The sequence below is a fragment of the Solanum dulcamara genome, chromosome 7 (genome assembly GCF_947179165.1).
Source record: "Solanum dulcamara chromosome 7, daSolDulc1.2, whole genome shotgun sequence".
NCBI classification, from domain to species: Eukaryota; Viridiplantae; Streptophyta; class Magnoliopsida; order Solanales; family Solanaceae; genus Solanum; species Solanum dulcamara.
The window spans coordinates 6349573-6369959 of record NC_077243.1 but is presented as its reverse complement, the minus strand read 5'-3'; the positions used below and the strand labels follow the sequence as shown (position 1 = coordinate 6369959).

Sequence of the window (20387 nt, the reverse complement as noted above, 5' to 3'; positions counted from 1 at the left end):
ATTTGGCATGTAACTGCTTTGTTTACTTTGAACTGCCAAATGGAGGGATACAATCCACTACACTCGTACTGGCTTAGTAATAATTAAGGGTATTTTTATAAATTTATAAGTTACGATACATTATCGTACAGTCGAACCAAATAATAAAATTATTATTCAACAATATCAAATTATATAATCTATTCAAATATAGTATTGTACCGTTCAAACATAGTGTAAAGGGCAAAAGTAAAATAAGAACACGAACGTATTGAGTCGGAGGTTTGTGTTTGGGGGTGTCAAGCTTCAATTCATTATACATAATATGTAGGTTTTAAATTCACTAAGAAGTTGAAGCAATATTGAGTTTAATTACATCAAGAAGCAACCTTATTCATCATATATATATATATACCATAATTAGTACTTCTTCCATTACCATTTTATTTTAGGAACTTTTACCTTTTCGTGACTTAAATCCATAACCTCGGAATTTGGGTTAGACGATTTCAAATATTGGATTGAAACGTGAAGCCATTTTGGTTAATAAACTCAAGTCTTGAAACAACCTTGTCATGTGGAGGCAGAATTTCTTTCACCAAGGGCAGCTCAAGCAGAGTGGTCACCCATGAATATACAAATGGATTCTTTTCAGGGTCCAAGATTTTCATTCCAAGTACTTCTTCTGCTGCCTTATATGTACTAAGTGAACACACAATTATTATATCTAAAAGCCCCAAATTGTCAGCACAGATTTTAGATCTTCCCCCAGGGAAGAAATCTTTCATTCCTTCTTCCATCACTTTTAGTTTCTCAAAGAATTCATCAAATGCTCCTTCCTTAACATCTTTGGCTGAAATGAATGCTTTCTTAATGGTATCTGATATCTGCAAATATTTCATAACAAATATTTTCCAGTGGTGAGACCGACCGAAGCCACGTTCCATGAAAAATATTCTTCAAAATCATATGTTTCTGGTATTTGGATGGTGAGACGTGAAGAATATACTTTCCGGAGAAATATATAACCAAATCTTTTTATAAGAGTGTCATTTATCCAGATATTTTTTAGTTGATATAGCAAAATAAATGTTATAGAGAACATATCATATATGATTTATAACTAATATGAAATTGGTTTCTTGTTGTTATAGTGAATGATTTCTATAGAGAGGTTGACTGCACATGTCCTCAAGATTATAAATATCTCTCAAGTGTTACTGTGTTAGTTGAAGAAAATTATAATATGAAGTTACAAAACCAGATGCATGAAAAGTGACTTCTGCCTCATAAGTACTAAGGGAAGTCATTTTTCGAAAATATTCTCTATGGAATGATTCCCAGAAAATGATTTTTGTCATATCAAACACATCGGTGCATATTATAATAAAATAAACGAAAGAAGCATAAAGATATAACCTGAAGGCAGTAAGTAGCCCATATACGAACTGTGGCTCTTTCATAGGGATCTTGTGGTAATAATCGAGGTTCGTTCTTCCATGTTTCATCGATATATTCAAGAATCACAAGGGACTCGAAAACAGGCTTACCACGGTGAAGCAGTACTGGAACCTTCTTATAGATGGGATTGTACTTGAGAAGAAGACAACTTTTGTTGGTCAAATTTTCTTCCACATAATCAAATGCTATGCCTTTAATTTTGAGAGCCAACTCCACTTTCTTCGCATATGTGCTAATCCACATTCCATATACTGTAACTTTATTGTTTTCCTCTTCCATTAAAGCTTTTTCTTCTCTCTCTCTCTCTTTTGTAATGTTAAAATAGAGATTTCCACCAAATACAAGCTACATAATCTTTAGGTTGGATAGATTAGAAGAAAAGACAGGTTTCTTTGTATTTCATGCTTGAAATCATATTTTTTTTGAAAAAAAAGGAGAAGTATCACCGAGTTAATATCTCAAATGATCACTAAACTAATAGTTGTTTTCACATAGGATTACTCAACGGTCACTCAACTAATGGAGTTTTTTTTATAGAAAGTCTCACTCAACTTTATTTTTTTACTCAAAAGTCGTTCAACTATTGATATTTCACTTTAAAGTCACTCAATTATTGACATTTCACTTAGAAAGCCACCCAATCAATTAAAATATTTTTTTCATGAAATTTTGTTGATTAAATACACTTTTTATTTTAAACTATTTTTTTTAAAAAATAATAAGATGTTCATTTTTATTATTTTATTAGAACTACTAAATCTTCTCTTCTCATCGACTCCTCAGATCTCTTCTAGTTGAATCTAGAGCTCTCATTCTCGGTTTGTTTTCTCAGATTTGACCGTTAATTTTTGATTGATTTTAGCTCTAAACCTGTGATTTCATTTAATTAATTAACTAATCTTGTTGGCGCGGTGCTCTATTTCGTAATGTTCATGCAATTAATTTTTTTTTTTTTGGTTTTTATGTATTTGTGCATCTATGTAAGCTTAGTATAGTCGGTTCCAGAGTAAAATTAGTCTAATTATGCTGAATCCTTGAATTAATGAATACCACGTTGTTATTTTAGTGGTATTGGATGGAATGTGTCTGAATAGAGCAAGGATGAATAATTGAATTTTTCAATAAAATTTAACTAAATAATTAAATGAACATCTTATGATTATTTTTTTTTTAAAAAAATTAAAATAAAAATTGAATTTCAACAAAATTTAATGAAAATCATTTAAATTTGCCGGGTGACTTTTTAAGTGAAATATAAATAATTAAGTGACCTTTTAAGTGAAATATAAATAGTTGAGTGATTGAGTGACTTTTTAAGTGAAATATCAATAGTTGAATGGCTTTTTAAAGTGAAATACTAATAGTTGAGTGACTTTTGAGTTTGAAAACAAAGTTGAGTGATTTTATGTGAAAAGAATCCTTAATTTAGCGCCTTTTTATGAAAAAAATCCTTAGTTGAATGACTTTTTGTGGAATTTTTTTTTAGTTAAGTGACTTTGAGGTTATAAAGAAAGTTGAGTAAGTTTTTATAAAAAAAAACTATAAGTTGAGTTACTCGTTTGTCATGCTTGAGGTTGATGTGACTAAAAAAAATAGGGAAAAAATTATTATTATTTATCAAGAATGGGATTCGAACACATGCCCTTTCGGACCCATTGGAATGGCAATGGGGCAGGAGAAGGATTTAACGGAGCAAGATAAGGCAATACTTAAACAGGACGGGACAGGGAGGAGCGGGTCAAAGCTAATAATTTTAGAACTTTAAATAGGGCAGGGCAGGGCAGGGCAGGGGTGGATTGTGTTGGGCCAAAAGGCCCGTTATTTCAATTAAGCTTTGGCTGATTCCTGAAATATATTAAGTAAAATCATGCAGATTAACATTATAAATAATTGGTGATATTTATTTTTCATTTTCATATTTTATTGTAAAATAATTAAGATGTAGATATACAATAATATTTGACAATGACTTATTATTAAAATGATTGAGTCACGTATTTTATTTATTTTTTTCTTCTATTTTCAGCTGAAGAAATGCTAACAATAAAAATATAGTAGAAAATATATTGAATTTTTGGAACTTACCGATAAAAATGCAGATTCCAAAAGTTTTTTTTTTCCTTCTGGTTAATTTTCTGAAGATAGAATTTTTGATGTGTTTGTGTAGGTGGAGGAAAGTTTGTTTTGGATAGTTTAAATAGTAGAATATTTTAATGGTAGATTTTTCTTTCATGATTTTTTTTTAATATATTGACAGTTGTTCTTCTTTGAAGAACAAGTTACAAGTTACAACTTACAACTTACAAGTATAGAGAATTAATAGAACATAAAAAAAAGTGCATGAGGGATGTAAGGGAGCCACTACGAAGAAGTTCCGGGAGTTACGAAGGAAGCTTAGTCCACTTGGGTGGAAGGGGAGGCCTGGTTTTATTTTACCTGGGCCAAAGACTGTCCCCTCTGCTTAACACTTGAATGGGGCAGGGTGGGACACGGCAGGACGGAGTAAAACATTAAAAAAATTGTAAATAAGGAGAGAGAGAATGGATTAAAATAATCTTAGCCGGTCAAGGTTTGCCTCGGCCATCTTGTATAGAAAACCCAAAATTGACAGTTGTGAATAAAAGAGAGTTTATGCGGGGAACACTTAACCACCAAGCTACCGAGTAACCTTGTTTACATGTAGTGTCCTTTTAGTATTTCTACCTTTTTATATTTACTTTATCGTTATTTTTATAGGTATATCTAGTTTAAAAACAATGAAGCAGTATTACGTGACACTCCTTGCACCAATATAAATCCGCCTCTGCATAGTTTTTTTTTTAGTTTAATGATCTTTAGCTTTAATAAAGTTTGATATTTCCAAACTGAGCCGGATATAAACTAACAAACAATTATAAGACGTGGTCCTTCTTCCCAGTATCCGATGTGACACTTACATCCTCGCGCTTGCTTACTTTTTCTTTTATCTTATATAGAATATAATATACAATATAATTATGTAAAGCAAAGAAGAAGTAGTGCTTCCTCAATTCCAAAAAGAACTACACTATTGCTAATTTGTCAATCAAAACTCATTTTCTTTATTGCAGCATTTCATATTTGTATGTTTATGTAAATTTAATTTCTTAAAAAAATAAAGAACTCATCTACATATCTATACCAAATTAGATGTAATTACCCTTTGCATTTCGAATCTTGCCACCACTTTTGTGAGTACGAGAGTCGTTTAGTCGTAATCGGTTGGCCATATTGACACTAAATAAAAGTGGTTGACCATATTGTTTTTTCATTCCCAAAATTAGGGGGCTAAAGTGCGTACAACCTAAACTCAAAGGTGGCTAAGTGCATTAACCTATAGTATCAAGATGTACCCACAAAATTGGGGAGCTATATAAAGAGGCAAGAAGACAGAAAAGAAGAGAAGAAAAGAAATGGAATCGTCAGGGCAATGGCTGGAAAGAGCGTTACTGGAGCTGTGCAACAAAATAGAGAACGGTCTTGATTTAGATGCTGAGATTATTTCTGGGCTTGTCTCCTATTGTGAGCTTGCTCCTCCTCTCGACGCTAAAGAATATCTCGATGTAACCTTCCTCCCTTTCCTCCATCTCCATATATGGTGTTTATACTTTCTGTCATGCTGATTTTATTGCTTCCAATTGTTTGTTCTGTTGATTTGGGTTCTGGATTCAGTAGAAAGTACGTAATTGAGGGTTGGGATTTATAATTGATTATGGGCTGCACTCATTCACATTGGAAGATCAAATGGGATCTTTTTGATTTTGTGATGAACGTTGTGTTCATCTTGTTATTTGTCCTTTTTTTTTTCTTTTTTTAAATCTTATTGTCTTTTCTGTTGTTGGTTCTCTTTAGGCTAATTTACTTTATCATGATTGCTTGGTTTCACTGTTTATCTTCTGTTAGTTGCATTAAAATTGGTTCGTACTCTGATGCTCTAGTCTCAAATTATAAGTATTTGGTGATTGAAAAAAAATGTGGACTCGCTTCTAATTCACTTGAAACTTAAAATTAATGAGGCCATACAGGTATGAGATTTTATATTCATTTCTATTTTAAATGGATAATGAAAAATGTACATAATTCCGCACCTTATCCAACAAGAAAGCAAATGAAGTTAGCTAGCTTTTAGTTACATTAGATTGGTTCGTGTTTTCTAAACATGTATTCTAATGCTCTAGTCTCAAATTATAAGTATTTGGTGATTGAAGGACTCGCTTCTAATTCACTTGAAAAGCTAAAATAACGAGGCAAAATGCTTCAAGTAAAGAACATCTGAAAACTTATAACTGAAATTTTCTTTTTAAGGTTGACATAATTGTATAAAGAAATGAATGAAAAGCTAGTGTTTTGGCCTAATCCGTGTTGTTAATCCACACTTAAAACCTTGAAACTAGGTGCCATGCAAGTTGAGTGCTTCACATCTATCAGATAAGGCTTCTGATCCAATTTAGCCAATAAACGAAAAAAGGTTGACTTCCATTGCATTCCTCAAGGCGCCGATTGCGTGTCTTAGCAGAGTCCATCAGCTAACTGCTTTATTAAATCAACTTTATAAGGCCAATGGTCGTTGTGTTTATAGAGTAAAGAGTTGGCACTAAACCAATGCATTTTATCCTGAGAAGAAAAGAAGAAAAAGATGGCAGCGCTTTAGTATGGTGACAAAGGCACTAACTCTGTTTCTCAGCAAGGACCATTCAGTAACTGCTTTCTTAAGTTAAATTTGTGATGGCCTTTGACTCAGTGTTGAAGAGGTTGTACTAAATAATAAATAGAGCTGGAAAAACAATTGACAAAGAATGAATATGGAAGTATTGTTGGTGTAGAAAATTAGAAATTTAGTTAAAAAAGCATTTACCGAAAATAACTAAATTCTAGCTTGATAAAAAAAAATTAAAATGATTTTGAACTTGATTGACATTTTTTTACTTGGGGAGGGGGGGGGGGGGGGGCAGGTCATGGGATTGACCTTGGATGTAGTCTCTTGTAGAAATGTAAGATAAGACTGTGTAAAATAGACCCAATGTGGTCCGGTGTTTCCTCGGAATCCGCTCTCCGAGAGCTTAATGCACCAGGCTACCCTTTGTTGACCTTGATTAGCTTCAAATATTTCACTGGATTGCCCTTTTTCCTCAATTCATTTTCTCATATAGTTTTGTTTCTGCTTAAAGGCACTTCCCTACATTATATACTTTTCTTTTTCGTCTCCTGTTTTTTTCACCAACTTGGAAATTGTTATTGTGCGTTTGCGCTTTTCGCCTACAACAGCACTATATGAAATTATGATGTTCCTGAATAATAAAATAACTTTACACTCTTCTCAACATTTGAAATTTGTGACTATTTGCTTTTATTTGGTTGCTAAAATCCTACAAGTTCCAATGTTATGGCTATTTCTATAAGCATGTATATCCTGAGGCTGCAGTCAAATATGTACAATAACTCCCAAGCGGTGCTGGCCGATCCCCACTTATTTTTGCTATCTGAGTCTCGTTTGGGTGAAAAATTTAATTGGTGAGATGATGAAAAGTCAGATGGCCTCAGTTCATGTCCATTCCTTTTCAATCATATGATCAAATTGTTGTCTAATGCTCATTGATAGTGATTTTTTTATTTTTTTTTGGTATGTATGTCTTTAAGTCTTCTTGATATTTAGAGAATGTGTAGATTAATGAGAAGGAGGTTCTTTGATGAGTCTTTCTAGCATACCCTTCCCTTCCACCTGTTAGAAAGTGAAAGATTACCTTTTCATTTGGTAATTGAAAATGATCCTAATTTCGGGATCTTGATAAGACCTGTTTTACATTGTTACTTGTTATTGGTTATTAAAATTTGATTTCATGTAAAGTTACCAGTTTCAAAAAAACAACAACTTAATTTCATGTATCAGCATGTGTTTTTTTTACTTTCTACAAGATCTTCTCTGCAGATGGCCATGCAATTAAGATTATGTTTGGTACCATTTGACTGTTGTTTGTTCATTTACTGACATCTTTTCTTTCTGAATCTTCTATAGAATATCATAGGTCAGGAAGCTGGAAAGAGTGTGACTGGTGAGTATTTGAGACGGAGAGGTCATTCAGATTTGTACCAAGGTACTTCTTCTTCCAAATTACAAGCATATGTAAAGCCTCCTTCAGATGATAGTCTGGAAGCTGGAACTAAAAAACAAGTACGAGCACCAAAAGAAAGTAAAGCCTCGAGTAAGCAGGAAATCCAGAGCTTTGCTGAGACATCAAATGGACGAAACCTACAGAGAGGAAGTCAAGGGAACTCTACAAAAACAACTGCGCCTCAATCCCAAGCAAGTCAAAGAAACTCTAAAAAGAAAAAATCTGAGAAAGTTATATCTCTTGCTGAGGCTGCAAAAGGTTCCATCATATTTCAACAGGGGAAGCCATGCTCATGCCAAGCCCGCCGACATAGGCTGATAAGCAACTGTTTATCGTGTGGAAAGATAGTCTGTAAACAGGAAGGTGAAGGGCCTTGCAACTTTTGTGGTGCACTTGTGCTGAAGGAGGGAAGCTCGTATGCTGGATTAGATGAAGGTCCAGTTCCAATTTCCGATGCTGAGGAAGCAGCTGAAGCCTATGCAAAGAGGCTAATTGAATATGATCGGAACTCTGCAGCACGTACGACTGTTATCGATGACCAAAGTGACTACTACGAGATTGAGGGAAATAGCTGGTTGTCGAAGGAGGTATGCAGTGTACTGATTGTGAGAACATTTCACTTTGCAATGCTTGGCTTCTATGATGACACTGACTTATATTTGTGATCCTTCTTTTCCTCTCCTTATAACAGGAAAAGGAACTTCTGAGGAAAAAGAAAGAGGAGATAGAAGAAGCTGAACATGCCAAACGGAATAGAGTCGTAATGACATTTGACCTCGTCGGCCGCAAGGTTTTTCTTTCATTGCCATAAAAAAAGATGTGTTCGCGTCTTTTTCCTTTTCCCTCTTGTCCTTTTTTTCTTCTTTATTCTGTGTTCTTTTTCTTTGCCAAGGAGGGCGAGAAAGTGGTTCTTATCTTGTTCTTTTGTGAATTTTGTTAGTCTTGCTTTTTCAATCATCAAGACAAACTAGTCACTAGTGTCTTTTGACTGTTGATTCCTATCTTTTCTTTATGTAAATGTGCTGCAGCATAGCTCATTGTTGAATACCATGTTGATAGAGATTATATATCCAAAGTCTGGCTTTGACTTTACTCAAATTTTGTGAGCTTCATAGCCCAAATAAAAAAATAAACATGAGGCTTGGTCATAAGTTGCTTCGGAGCATTGATTCATTATCACTACAATTGTTTCTCATGCAATTCCACTATCTGCTCTTTGATTGTCTAAAAAGAGTTGGTAGTTTCTTCAACCCTCACTTCTTTTTGTCATCCCCAGTTTCTGATTGTTTGTGCTCGACGCAAAAGTCACTTGTTGCAGTGTTATTACTTGTATTCTTTTTTGCTTATGTGATTGAAACTTTTAGTTGGGATGCATTATGTATTGTGTATTTTTGTTTAGGCACAGGGCGTAGGTTTACATTTTTTTTCTTTCTGGTGGATAAACATTAGTCCTGAACTTTTTTTTAATAACCTGAAGAAAGCCTGCTGATTGCTTGGAGTAAATTTATATATCTCAACTATAATAACATTTCTGCAGGTTCTTTTAAATAAAGACGAGGCCGCTGAAGAACAGCAGAAGGGAATCCTCTTCAGACCAGCAGAGGAAAAGGAAGCAACGCGCATTAGACCTAACCCAAACCTGAAGGTACAACCAGTCTTTGTGGATCCAGGGCCTAGGAAAACTCCCAAGGAGAAGAATAGTAAGAAAGGCCCGAGAAATGGCTTGTGCTTGGAGATTACTGGGAGAGTGCTACATGATACCAGCGAACACTCACGTTTGATAGTAGAGGGCAAGCTACATGGATCTTCAAATAGCAAAATTGTGGCATGAGCCATCTATTAATAGGACAGTCGGAACTTCAGATGACTTGAGTGTACCTTAGATTACTATTGAGAAGTATATAGCTTGGCCAATCGAGTACTCTTCATCCCCCACACCTCCAAACATGCCATCTTTCTGGGGTAGGGCGTGGAGTGTAGAAAGTTACTCCTATAAACTTGCTATCTTTAAGTCCTGATTTATCAAGAAAACATTACTCTTCAAATATTTGTTCGGGGAGATTTGGTTTGTTCAATGTTCAGCCTTCAATTCGTGGATGGATGCTCTGCATGAACTGAGAAACTGTGTGATATGTCACTAAAGCTTCCTATGTATACAAGATAATTGCATCTTTTTATGTCATGTTTCACTTATTGTATATATGAATTTTTAATTCGTAATCGTAAGTAAATCTATGAGTTTTTTTTTTTTTTTTTTACAACAAACACGGTAACAATAAAACATATGTAATCACAAAGTCACTATTTAATACCGCATTTAGTTAAGGTGAAAACAAAGAGAAAAATCAGAATTGTTATAAGAGTCATTTTTCCTTTAGAAATCTAAAGAATGAGGAAAAAAAAATAAAAAAAAATAGTAATCAGTTTCAAATTAACCAAATATAAAATAGTATCTCATTTAGTTTTATTGCAGTACTTGTGTCAAAATAATTAACAAAAATAATTATGATACCATACATGAATGATATAAATAGATGAATTTCTCTCCTTATCTTTCTACTTAATTTTCTTGAAATTAGAGAATTGGAAAGTCACAAAAATTAGGACAATACAATTTGTATCATGTTCTTTTTTACCACTTGAATATTTTAAATAATCGCTTTGTAAATATAATAAGATGTTTTATTATCGAGCAACGGACGAATAAATTCACTAGTCTGAAAATAAATGTTCCTACTCAACCATGAACTCCATCCGAGAATATTCTATTCTATTTCCTTATAAAGTCAGAGTCAAAAACTGAGGCCTTAAATAACACCAACTTCCACTTCATCGAAAACATCGGATTTGTCTTGTCAAGTAATGTCCGATGTCGTATACTCCAAACAACCGACTACTGTAAATTCCGATCAAACACTGTTTTGAATACATCGTGATTAATCGAACAATGGCTTGATCCTATTGGAAGACTCCTGTTTCCTGAGATCCGTAAGATTTCTTTTCTCAATTTGTATTCGTTTTGATGATTTCAATTCTTGTACAAAATTATGTTACCTAAGTAGTTGTTTAGCAGTATTTCAAGAATTTGGACCGAACTTCACTTCTTTCTTTTGAGCTCCTCAAGTGAATGTTGCCTTTTCAGATTTTTATGTAGTTCAGATAAATGATAATTATCTATGATGTTGGATGATAAAAAACTCTAAGTAGAGTTATGTAGTATTAAGAGTAGTAGATTGGAAACCCTGTGCTTTTTCTCCTCTCCTCTTGAGAATTACTACTTAGTTGCATTGACCTTTACCTACTAAAATTGCAAAGAAACAACATTTATGATTTACCTTTTTACTTGTATTTATGAGCACATTTATTCAAATAGAAAGTTCATATGTCAAGGAGATTCAACAACTTATATACAACAACAACAACCCAGTGAAATTCCACAACGTGGGGTCTGGGGAGGGTAGAGTGTACGCAGATATTACTCCTACCTTTGGTAGGACGACTGTTTTCTGGAGACCCTCGGCTCAATAAAAGCATAAAAAGATGTCAGATAAGGTGAAGAAATTAAAAGAGTTATGGAAAAAACAAAAAACAAATAACGAAAGCGTCACAAATAAAATAGAGTATTCAAAGTATAGAAAGTAATAAATAATAACAGAAATAACAAAAATAACAGAAATACAGAAATCAGAGCACACGAAGTTGTAACTCGCTAATGCGCCTAAGAATAGGGAAGAATAACGAGACTATGTACTAGCCTTCTACCCTAATGTGGGTCCTCCACACCCTCCTATCTAAGATCATGTCCTCGGTAAGCTGTAACTGTGCCATGTCCTGTCTAATCACCTCTCCCCAATACTTCTTCGGCCTACCCCTACCTCTTCTGTAACCATCCATGGCCAGTCTCTCACACCTCCGCACTGAGGTATCTGTGTCTCTCCTCTTTACATGCCCAAACCATCTCAGTCGCATTTCCCGCATCTTGTCTTCCACCGAGGCTACTCCCACCTTGTCCCGAATAGCCTCATTTTTAATCCTATCGTTCCTAGTGTGCCCACACATCCATCTCAACATTCTCATCTCGGCAACTTTCATCTTTTGAACGTGAGAAGTCTTAACTGGCCAACACTCCGCCCCATACAACATAGCTGGTCTAACCACCACTTTGTAGAACTTGCCTTTAAGTTTTGATGGTACCTTCTTGTCGCATAGCACTCCGGAAGCGAGCCTCCATTTCATCCACCCTACTCCAATACGATGTGTGACATCATCGTCAATCTCCCCGCTGCCTTGCATGATAGACCCAATATACTTGCAACTACTTCTCTTTTAGATGACCTGGACACCAAATTCAACAACTTATATATATGTAAAAAAAAAGTTTACCTATCTTCACAGTGTAATTTTCGACCCCCTTTGCACCCCTTTGGCTACACCCTCTTTTGTTGTCTTGACAACATGTAAGTGCTTGCATAATTAGGGTAATCAAGAGCCTATGATAATTACTTCACACTTGATCATATTTCTCAAACCAAAATATATGTTTGTTAATATGAGGATAGTCAACAACCTCTTCATCTGTATCCTCAACGGTTACTATTCACGACAATGATTGAACATTATTTTCTTTCGTTTTTTCCATGTCATCTGAAACCTGGAATTGCAATTCTAGGTCAAGCATGGCAATAAAAGGAAATCCAGGAGATAACAGAAGCAGAGGCCCTGCCTCAATATTTGTTGTAGCTTTTCTGTGTTGTTTTTTCTATCTTATAGGAGTCTGGCAAAGAGGTGGTTTCGCGAAGGGGGACAGCAGAGCTCTTCAAATAACAAAGAAGGCAGAGGACTGCAGCATCCTCTCCAATCTAGAATATGAAACTCATCACGGCGATCAAAGTGGAGTGGTTGCTGATCCCAAACTGAAAATCAAGCAGTTTGAACCTTGTGGTGAGCAATATGTTGATTATACACCGTGTCATGATCAAATGCGAGCAATGACATTTCCTAGAGAAAATATGAACTATAGGGAGAGACATTGTCCTCCAGAAGAAGAGAAGCTGCATTGTCTTATTCCAGCCCCAAAAGGTTATATAACTCCTTTTCCATGGCCAAAGAGTCGTGACTATGTACCTTATGCAAATGCACCACATAAAAGTTTAACAGTTGAGAAGGCAGTGCAAAATTGGGTACAGTATGAAGGTGATCTACTTAGATTTCCAGGTGGCGGAACTCAGTTCCCACATGGGGCAGATGCGTATATTGACCAGCTTGCTTCTGTAATCCCAATGGACAATGGCACAGTTCGAACTGCATTGGATACGGGATGTGGGGTGAGTTGAAACTTGTCAAAGCATGTCAATATATTCTGTTTTTTTTCCGATGAAGTAATTTCATTAGAAGGCAGCAAGGAGATGCAGGGTTACAAAAATACATATGTTAGCTCCATTACAAGAGTAGGTTATGCTATGACTAGGCAAAAAAATAGATTAAGCAGACATCTAGCTTTAGGGGAGATTTCTAGTTACTACTTAAACCTAATATATTCTGATCGTCTTACTTGCCTTCTTTACTGCTCTGATAATCTTAATGCACTGCTGCTTTTTCTTTGCACTATCTATCTGGTAGTTGTACTCCCTTTTGATGAGTGCTTTACCTTTGCAATATTATTTGAGATCTATTTTCATGAAAGCTGGTAGTTTGTATTATTTTCTTGATTAGCTTTTTTTTTGGTGAGGTTAAAGCTTTTACTTTTGTTGTTGTTGCCATTATAAATGATGCATGTTTCTATCCAAATTCTATCTCTTTATGTTTGATGAATGGCATATGGCTTCTTAGGTTGCTAGTTGGGGTGCATACCTTTTCAAGAAAAACATTATAGCCATGTCATTTGCACCAAGAGACTCACATGAAGCTCAAGTCCAATTTGCTTTGGAAAGAGGCGTACCAGCAGTTATTGGTGTACTTGGAACCATAAAATTGCCATTTCCATCAAAGGCCTTTGATATGGCTCATTGTTCACGTTGTTTGATTCCATGGACTGCAAACGGTAAGCATCTCTTTTGTTCTGTATCTTTTTGTTCTTTGCGATCTTTTAATCTAACTAGCAATCTGACAAGGCTGGGGATTGCTCCGCTTGAGAAATCCCGACCTATCTTATTGGATATATGTGCATTCGTTTAGCATTCACAGCTCTTCTTTTGGTGTATATATGATACCTTGGTGATACCAACTAGTTCAAATTAAGACTTAAATTTGCTGCAACATTTTCATTAGATCTGGTATTTGTGGATTTTTTCTGTTTGGTGAAAGACTTATATGTTAGCGTAGGGTAAGTACATGATTGGAGAACCTCTACTTCTAGAGAAACCCTTACTTACCTTGAAAGAAAAATAATTTAATGTTGCAACAAAATAGACCTGAATAGAGTGCAACGAGATAAGCAATATTCATATAGCTGACTCCAACTAATTTTAGATTATCCAGAATAAGTTTGCTGATTGATATGATACCTTGGCTTTGGGAGCTGGAGTTGTAAGAAAATTAATCAACTTAGACCAAATTATTCCCCAAAAGAGATATTGCTCAACACAAGCTTTTATTTGTCAAAGTTCTCCTGTATTTGTGGTACATGATCTCCTGGTAATTCAGCAACCATTCTCTAGCACCAATTGCCAACCAAGGATAATCCTAGATTGATTTTCCCGTTCCATTTTGTATTGCAAAAATAATTCCCACTTTAAACTTTCAAATGAAAACTTTGTCCTATGCTAATAAGCCCATAAGTTCCCTTAATTAAAGAATGCACCTTCTTTTAGTCTCATTTTATAAACATTGCAAGTCAAAATAATATACTTGTCATATTTATACTTGTATGTGCATCTAAACATACATGTACCTAGTCAAATACATTGGTAATGTACATCTACATGCAAAACATGTCTTTCTTTTTCCTTCTTTGGGTCCACCCCACCCCACCCCCACCCCCTTGGTGTTTGAGAATGAACTTTAGGAATAAGGCATGTGTCTTTTGTTTTGGTAAGTGTTATTCAGAAAGAAGATAATGCATGTGGATGCCATTGAGAATTGGATATTTAATCTATTGGCTGTTTCTGTATTTTGGAATTTTTTTAATTACCTTCTTCCTTCAATTAATTTTTTATTATTTTCTGATAACTTCTGAATCACTCTTTTTAGGTGGACTGTACATGATGGAAGTGGATCGAGTTCTCAGACCAGGGGGGTATTGGATACTTTCAGGTCCTCCCATCAGCTGGTGGACAAATTATAAAGCTTGGCAACAATCTAAAGAGGAGCTGGAGGAGGAACAAAGAATGATTGAAGAGATAGCTGAGCTTCTCTGCTGGGAAAAGAAGTATGAGAAAGGTGAGATAGCTATATGGAGAAAACGAGTAAACTCTGAGTACTGCAGTGAACGAGATTCCCGTGTAACTCTATGTGACCTCTCGAATTCAGAAAATGTCTGGTAACTCCTTCCACCTTATAATGTTATTCATCCAAACTTTCAGTTCTCAAATGGCCAAATAATTAGGATTTTCTTCTCCTTTGTTGTGTTATTCAATGGATGCACAAAGCTGTAATTGGCAAGTATAATAGAAGTTATAGAGGATTGCTTTTATGATTTTTGTCAGTCTCTTTAGTTCACGTTTCTGTTCTTAAGATTTTGAGTGGCAGAGGTAATTGATTACATTGCAATATGTTTAGTAGTCAAAGGGGATACTAATTGACAACTGAGTTCTCTTGTAGTATATGTATCCTTGTATGTTGCCTGTCCTGTGTGGCTGTGTCTTTTATCTTCTATGGCCAAACATGTTACATACCTACAAGCACTTGCTGTTCCATGCCAAAACCATTCCCTTCCTTTCTTTTAGTGATTATGATATGTTGAAAGCCACAGTGTTTGCTAAATGGCCTCTTATGAAATATGCGTACAACACTGCTTCATTAGAAGTACTGAATAGCATTACTTTTTGAAAATAAAAGGGGATTTGGGGATTTTGAGTTCTCTACAGCTTTGGTGATAAAGTTTGTGGTTTCCATCTGATTTCTTGATATTAAGCCAGAATATTGCTACAGGTATAAGAAGATGGAGGCATGTGTAGCTCCGTATCTTGAAACTACCAATTCAGAGCAAGTTTCTGGTGGAGAGCTCAAGCCATTTCCGGAGAGACTTAATGCTATTCCTCCAAAAATAGCAAGTGGATCTCTTCCTGGAGTCTCTGTTGAATCATTCCAGGAGGACAACAAGTCATGGAAGAAGCATGTGAAAGCTTATAAGAGAGTTAACAAGCTCCTTGACACTAGGAGGTATCGCAATATACTAGATATGAATGCTGGCCTAGGAAGTTTTGCTGCAGCGTTAGAATCATCTAAGCTATGGGTCATGAATGTTGTGCCAACTATAGCTGAAAGGGACACTCTTGGTGTATTATATGATCGAGGCCTGATTGGCATCTACCATGACTGGTAATTATATGAAGCTCCCTCATCTTTTCTTATTGCTCTGTACCATCAATTCGTCCTTCTTTGTATTAATTTTTCTGGACAGTAAGTTGTATAAGAATAAGTAAAGAGAACAATGTTGTGGAAACATTAGTGTGTTACAATTCATTTGTCTGACTGTTAAGTTTATTTTGAGAGATGGTTCCTTTTCTGTCTTTCTATGTTGTTGGAGTTGCCTCAGATCCTGTCCTAGTTTAAATTCTTAGACATATGTTTAGCATAGCTTAAAGTTGTTAAATAATGATAACTACTTTTTCGCTTCTTATATGTTCCCCTCACTTATCATTGAAACAAAGCCCTTTGAATCTTCCAGTTAGAGATAGTGTAATTGCGTTTTCTTTTGGTTTTACTCGTTGAGTAGTTACTGACATTAAGAGCCAACCCTTCTCTGCTGGTGCGATGTTCTTGATTCTTATATGTTCTTTTTTAAGAATAGGGGGGATTTTGGTATCGTGTGAATTTGCTATCTCTGGCTTTCCTTACTTTTTTCTTGATTTGCAAGTCTCTTACTGTTATGTCATCTTCTGTCCAACTTTCAAATTCAGGTGTGAAGCCTTCTCTACCTATCCTCGGACATATGACCTTATTCATGCAAATGGGATCTTCAGCTTATATAAGGACAAGTAAGTTCTTCAGACTCCACTTGATCTGAGTCTAGAACATTTCAATTTAACATCTGCCACTAGTCTGTTATGGAGACAACTCCTTGTGGTAGGAGGGCACCATATATATAGAAGGTAGATGATACAGTTTTATGAGAAACTTTCTATTTCTTTTTTTTATTGGGGGGTGGGGGTTGCATATCTTTTAAGAAGTTGATGAACTTCTGGTGTTGCTAATAATTTCAGTAATCAGGATCGTTATAAAAAAGTTACAGTTATTATAAAAATAGAGGACATATAATCAATGTGCGCATAGAGTTCGATCTTGTTAAACTTTCTGATCATTCCATTAGTGCTAATTGCATCTGAGTTGCTTTACTTGCAGATGTAATGCTGAGGACATTCTACTAGAGATGGACAGGATTCTTAGACCAGAAGGCGCAGTTATATTCCGAGATCATGCAGATATTATTGGCCAAGTAAAAAGAATTGTATCTGGTATGAGGTGGAAAACAAAAATGGTGGATCATGAGGATGGTCCTCTTATCCCTAAAAAGGTATTGTTTGCTGTCAAAAGATACTGGGTTGTTGGAGATAACAACTCAACCATCTTACAGTGAATGGCATGACAAGGCAGCTTATTTGGCAGATAGTTAGCTATCTGATTCTTGGCCAGAGTCAGTATTCTTTTCCTGCGGGAGTTCAGAGTAGACAACAAGAAGCAGCGATCTCTGCTGTTTGTCATGGTATCTTTTTTTATTCTTCTTACTTAGTGGTTGCAGGTAAGAAAAGTTTTTAGATCTCTTATGCCTCATTGGTTTTTTATTAAAGGGCTTCATTTTGATCTCCTAGTGTAGTATTGTTATCATTACTAAATTATTTTCTTGTTTTGCTATATACCATGTATATAACAGTTCTTCATAAATTCCAGCTGAGCAGAATGAGTTATGGTTGAGGATCTGTTTACTTTCTAATGTCCTATTCTACGAGAATATCTAACTAATTGAAGTAGTTTATTACAGAACTACACATGGTCATAGCACAATATCCAGGAAAACACTGCAATTAGCTGACTACAAAATGGAGGTTTGTAGGAAGATGGGATTTAGTAAATGTAATCACACCATGGCAGGTTACTCTCATTGTTGAAACTGTTGACTTTAGCCAAATGATTTTCTGAATAAGATTTAGTTTAGATATCTTATATAATAATATGAGTATCTTATTGAAATCTGGTAGCTTTTCAAGTCTCTATGAGTATTTCACCAACTGAAAGAAATGGAACGCAAGAAATAGCTCTAGATATGCAACCGTCTCTCAATTTTGTGTTGCTGTACTTGGTAATCTAACTAGCCATGTACCTGACAAGATTCCATAAATCAGTTTGTAAAATTGAAACCTTTATCCATCTACAGGGCAGGCTAATCATTCTACCACTGAATTTTGTAAAGGCATCAAAAATTATTCTGGTGTGGATCGTGTTATCTTGAGTTTCTACGTTTTGGGGGCTCATTTGGGTGAGGGGTGGACCTTTGTCTTTGTTTTTGAGTTTTCTATTGAACATGTTGTTATTTGATGCCTAGCTATTCCCACAAGTCCCCATTGCATTTATTGTATGTAATTAATATGCGTTCTTCCTGTGGATGTACTGACTGTCAAAAACTGGTAACTGTAAGGTATAAAATGGAAGATCTCTTTAGTTGAAAGAACATCTGAGGTACTGTAAAGTCTCTGTGATTTATCGTGTTAGATTTGGTGAGAGATTACAAGGCTGTCAATATTAGGCTTCTACAAACACGTAGGATCCACCACCTTAAAGCTAAAGGACCCCCCCATCCCCACCCCCACCCCCAACAAAACACAAAACCTCTGCACTGTTCCCTCATGATTCCATGAAAAGCCAATATTATAAAGGAGTGCATAAAGAACCTACAGAAAACAAAACTTCTTCAATCAGAATTTCATCTTTAACGTAAGCTTCCCTTCAGAATATTGACACCTTTGTATATGTTGCTTAGCTGCTTTCTATGAACCCATTAGATTGATTCCTCTGAAGATAATAATGCATACAAGTCCTCTTGAACTATAGTTTCTTCTAGCTCAAAATTTCTTTTAACTCTCCAGAAGTAAAAAAACAGATTTGTCTCCATGTCAGCCGATGATAATGCAACGGGCCTTCGTGTTGCATCATTTTCCTGTTACCTCAGCAACCCTGAGGAGAGCTTTGTACACAAACTTAATGGGGGTGTAATTGAGCCTGCTTTTATTTCACCCCCGGAGACATCATTTTCTGTTACTAAAGTAAAAGCTGCCAAGGTAGCTACTGCAAAGCCATCCTTAAACAACACCAAAGATAACCTTGCCAATCTTCGCGTGGAGTCTTTCTCTTCTTATCTCAAAACCGGGGAAGACAACTTCGCGTTTAAGGCTTCAGGAACTCCAGTTCGAGATCCTACTATTTCTTTTGTATTTCCTCAACAGCCTTGGTTTCATAATGAAAAGCAACTGGAACAAAGAAAGTCCAAAGATGGAGAGATTAGCATATTTGGTGCTGACGAGTACTTCAACATGCAACTGGATTATGGAGTTGCCTCTCCAGCTGGATTGAAGTATCGGGGGAGACTAAATGAAGGAACAGTAGATGTGCCCCATCTGAAGCACAATTCCCAGTCAGGAACTCCTAGCATTTGTTCTGAGTCAAGCAGCTGGAATAGCCAAAATGCTCTGTTACAAAATCTTCGGCGAAATGTAGTATATCCGACAAAGCAGAAGAAGATAAGAATAAAATTTTTGCCCACTTTCAGCTGCCAAGGTCCTTGTTTGGACAAGAAAGCAGTGTATGTGAATGAAAGCATAGGACTTGGATTTTCCCAGCCAGGATCAAAGCATGGGTTAAGGAGTCCTTTTCCCTTGAGTTCTGGCCCTTGTGGAACAGAGGTTCAAACACACTGGAATGACCATAATCTAAGCATTGAAGACCAAAGGAAGTCACTGGAAGTGTTTGGCTCTGGCAAAATGCGAAAAGGAGATATAGCAGTGAACTTAGAGAGGAAACTCTCCATGTTAACTTGGGATGCTATTCCCAAGGCCCAAAACCTCCCTACAACCACCAATGGAAGCAGCACGGCCTGTGATGACATGGCTAGCGATGCTAGCTCTGATTTATTCGAAATTGAGAATATATCCAATAGTGAATATGGACTTGTGAATACACAAACATCAGGTGATTATATGTCTAGCAGCTGCATGTCTCCAACAACTCAGTATGCACCAAGTGAGGCCAGCATTGAGTGGAGCGTTGTCACAGCCAGTGCTGCTGATTACTCGTCGGTTATCTCAGATTATGATGAGAAGAACTTTGGGTTTGGTGGTTACACAAGTTCAAGAAGCGCAGCCAATAAAACCACCAAAACCAAGAACCCTGCCGGCAAACAGGTCCAAAAAACTTGTCCCAGTGCTGGCCTTTTAGGTTGCAAGAGCCAAAAAGCAGTAAATGTGGCTGAAACTGTGCATAAGACTTGTGAGAAAGCAAAACAAAGATGAATTTTCCTCTTTAGTTCAGTAAATTTGTGAGAGTAATATTTTCTTATTATAAAAAAGAGTGTAAAACTTAATGGTTTGGTTAGACTTGTACTTTGTACAATCATTGCTTAATCACACTATCTTCTTGTCTTTAATAAAGGAAAAGGCTTGTATTATTGTA

General features: G+C 35.8%; 4 protein-coding genes across 4 annotated transcripts; 3 read left to right on the top strand and 1 right to left on the bottom strand.

Annotated features, from left to right (window-relative positions):
• Positions 1-480: 480 nt before the first annotated feature.
• On the bottom strand, positions 481-1725 carry LOC129896309 (glutathione S-transferase U10-like). The gene is made up of 2 exons (XM_055972169.1): positions 1399-1725; positions 481-866 (listed from the first exon to the last, which is right to left on the bottom strand). The coding sequence occupies exons 1-2, from the start codon at positions 1717-1719 to the stop codon at positions 489-491; spliced, it is 699 nt and encodes a 232-aa protein (XP_055828144.1). The 5' UTR covers positions 1720-1725; the 3' UTR covers positions 481-488.
• Positions 1726-4866: 3141 nt separating this feature from the next.
• LOC129896302 (uncharacterized) lies at positions 4867-9768 on the top strand. Its single transcript, XM_055972162.1, has 4 exons — positions 4867-5021; positions 7472-8155; positions 8260-8358; positions 9106-9768. The coding sequence occupies exons 1-4, from the start codon at positions 4872-4874 to the stop codon at positions 9397-9399; spliced, it is 1227 nt and encodes a 408-aa protein (XP_055828137.1). The 5' UTR covers positions 4867-4871; the 3' UTR covers positions 9400-9768.
• Positions 9769-10282: 514 nt separating this feature from the next.
• LOC129896297 (probable methyltransferase PMT2) lies at positions 10283-17658 on the top strand. Its single transcript, XM_055972156.1, has 7 exons — positions 10283-10556; positions 12238-12892; positions 13398-13608; positions 14757-15045; positions 15657-16046; positions 16628-16705; positions 17070-17658. Exons 2-7 carry the CDS (start codon positions 12245-12247, stop codon positions 17302-17304), a joined length of 1851 nt encoding a protein of 616 aa, XP_055828131.1. The 5' UTR covers positions 10283-10556; positions 12238-12244; the 3' UTR covers positions 17305-17658.
• A 132-nt stretch (positions 17659-17790) lies between these two features.
• Positions 17791-20387, top strand: LOC129896301 (protein PHYTOCHROME KINASE SUBSTRATE 3-like). Its single transcript, XM_055972161.1, has one exon. It carries the CDS (start codon positions 18833-18835, stop codon positions 20225-20227), a length of 1395 nt encoding a protein of 464 aa, XP_055828136.1. The 5' UTR covers positions 17791-18832; the 3' UTR covers positions 20228-20387.

Excerpts from the sequence above, each read along its gene's own strand:
- LOC129896309 (XM_055972169.1), bottom strand. The coding sequence starts at position 1,719 with ATGGAAGAGGAAAACAATAAAGTTACAGTATATGGAATGTGGATTAGC. Across the intron at positions 867-1,398 it reads GGGCTACTTACTGCCTTCAG|ATATCAGATACCATTAAGAA; the intron begins GTTATATCTTTA and ends AAATATTTGCAG.
- LOC129896302 (XM_055972162.1), top strand. The coding sequence starts at position 4,872 with ATGGAATCGTCAGGGCAATGGCTGGAAAGAGCGTTACTGGAGCTGTGC. Across the intron at positions 5,022-7,471 it reads ACGCTAAAGAATATCTCGAT|AATATCATAGGTCAGGAAGC; the intron begins GTAACCTTCCTC and ends AATCTTCTATAG. Across the intron at positions 8,359-9,105 it reads TTGACCTCGTCGGCCGCAAG|GTTCTTTTAAATAAAGACGA; the intron begins GTTTTTCTTTCA and ends ACATTTCTGCAG.
- LOC129896297 (XM_055972156.1), top strand. The coding sequence starts at position 12,245 with ATGGCAATAAAAGGAAATCCAGGAGATAACAGAAGCAGAGGCCCTGCC. Across the intron at positions 12,893-13,397 it reads CATTGGATACGGGATGTGGG|GTTGCTAGTTGGGGTGCATA; the intron begins GTGAGTTGAAAC and ends ATGGCTTCTTAG. Across the intron at positions 16,047-16,627 it reads ATTGGCATCTACCATGACTG|GTGTGAAGCCTTCTCTACCT; the intron begins GTAATTATATGA and ends TTTCAAATTCAG.
- LOC129896301 (XM_055972161.1), top strand. The coding sequence starts at position 18,833 with ATGTCAGCCGATGATAATGCAACGGGCCTTCGTGTTGCATCATTTTCC.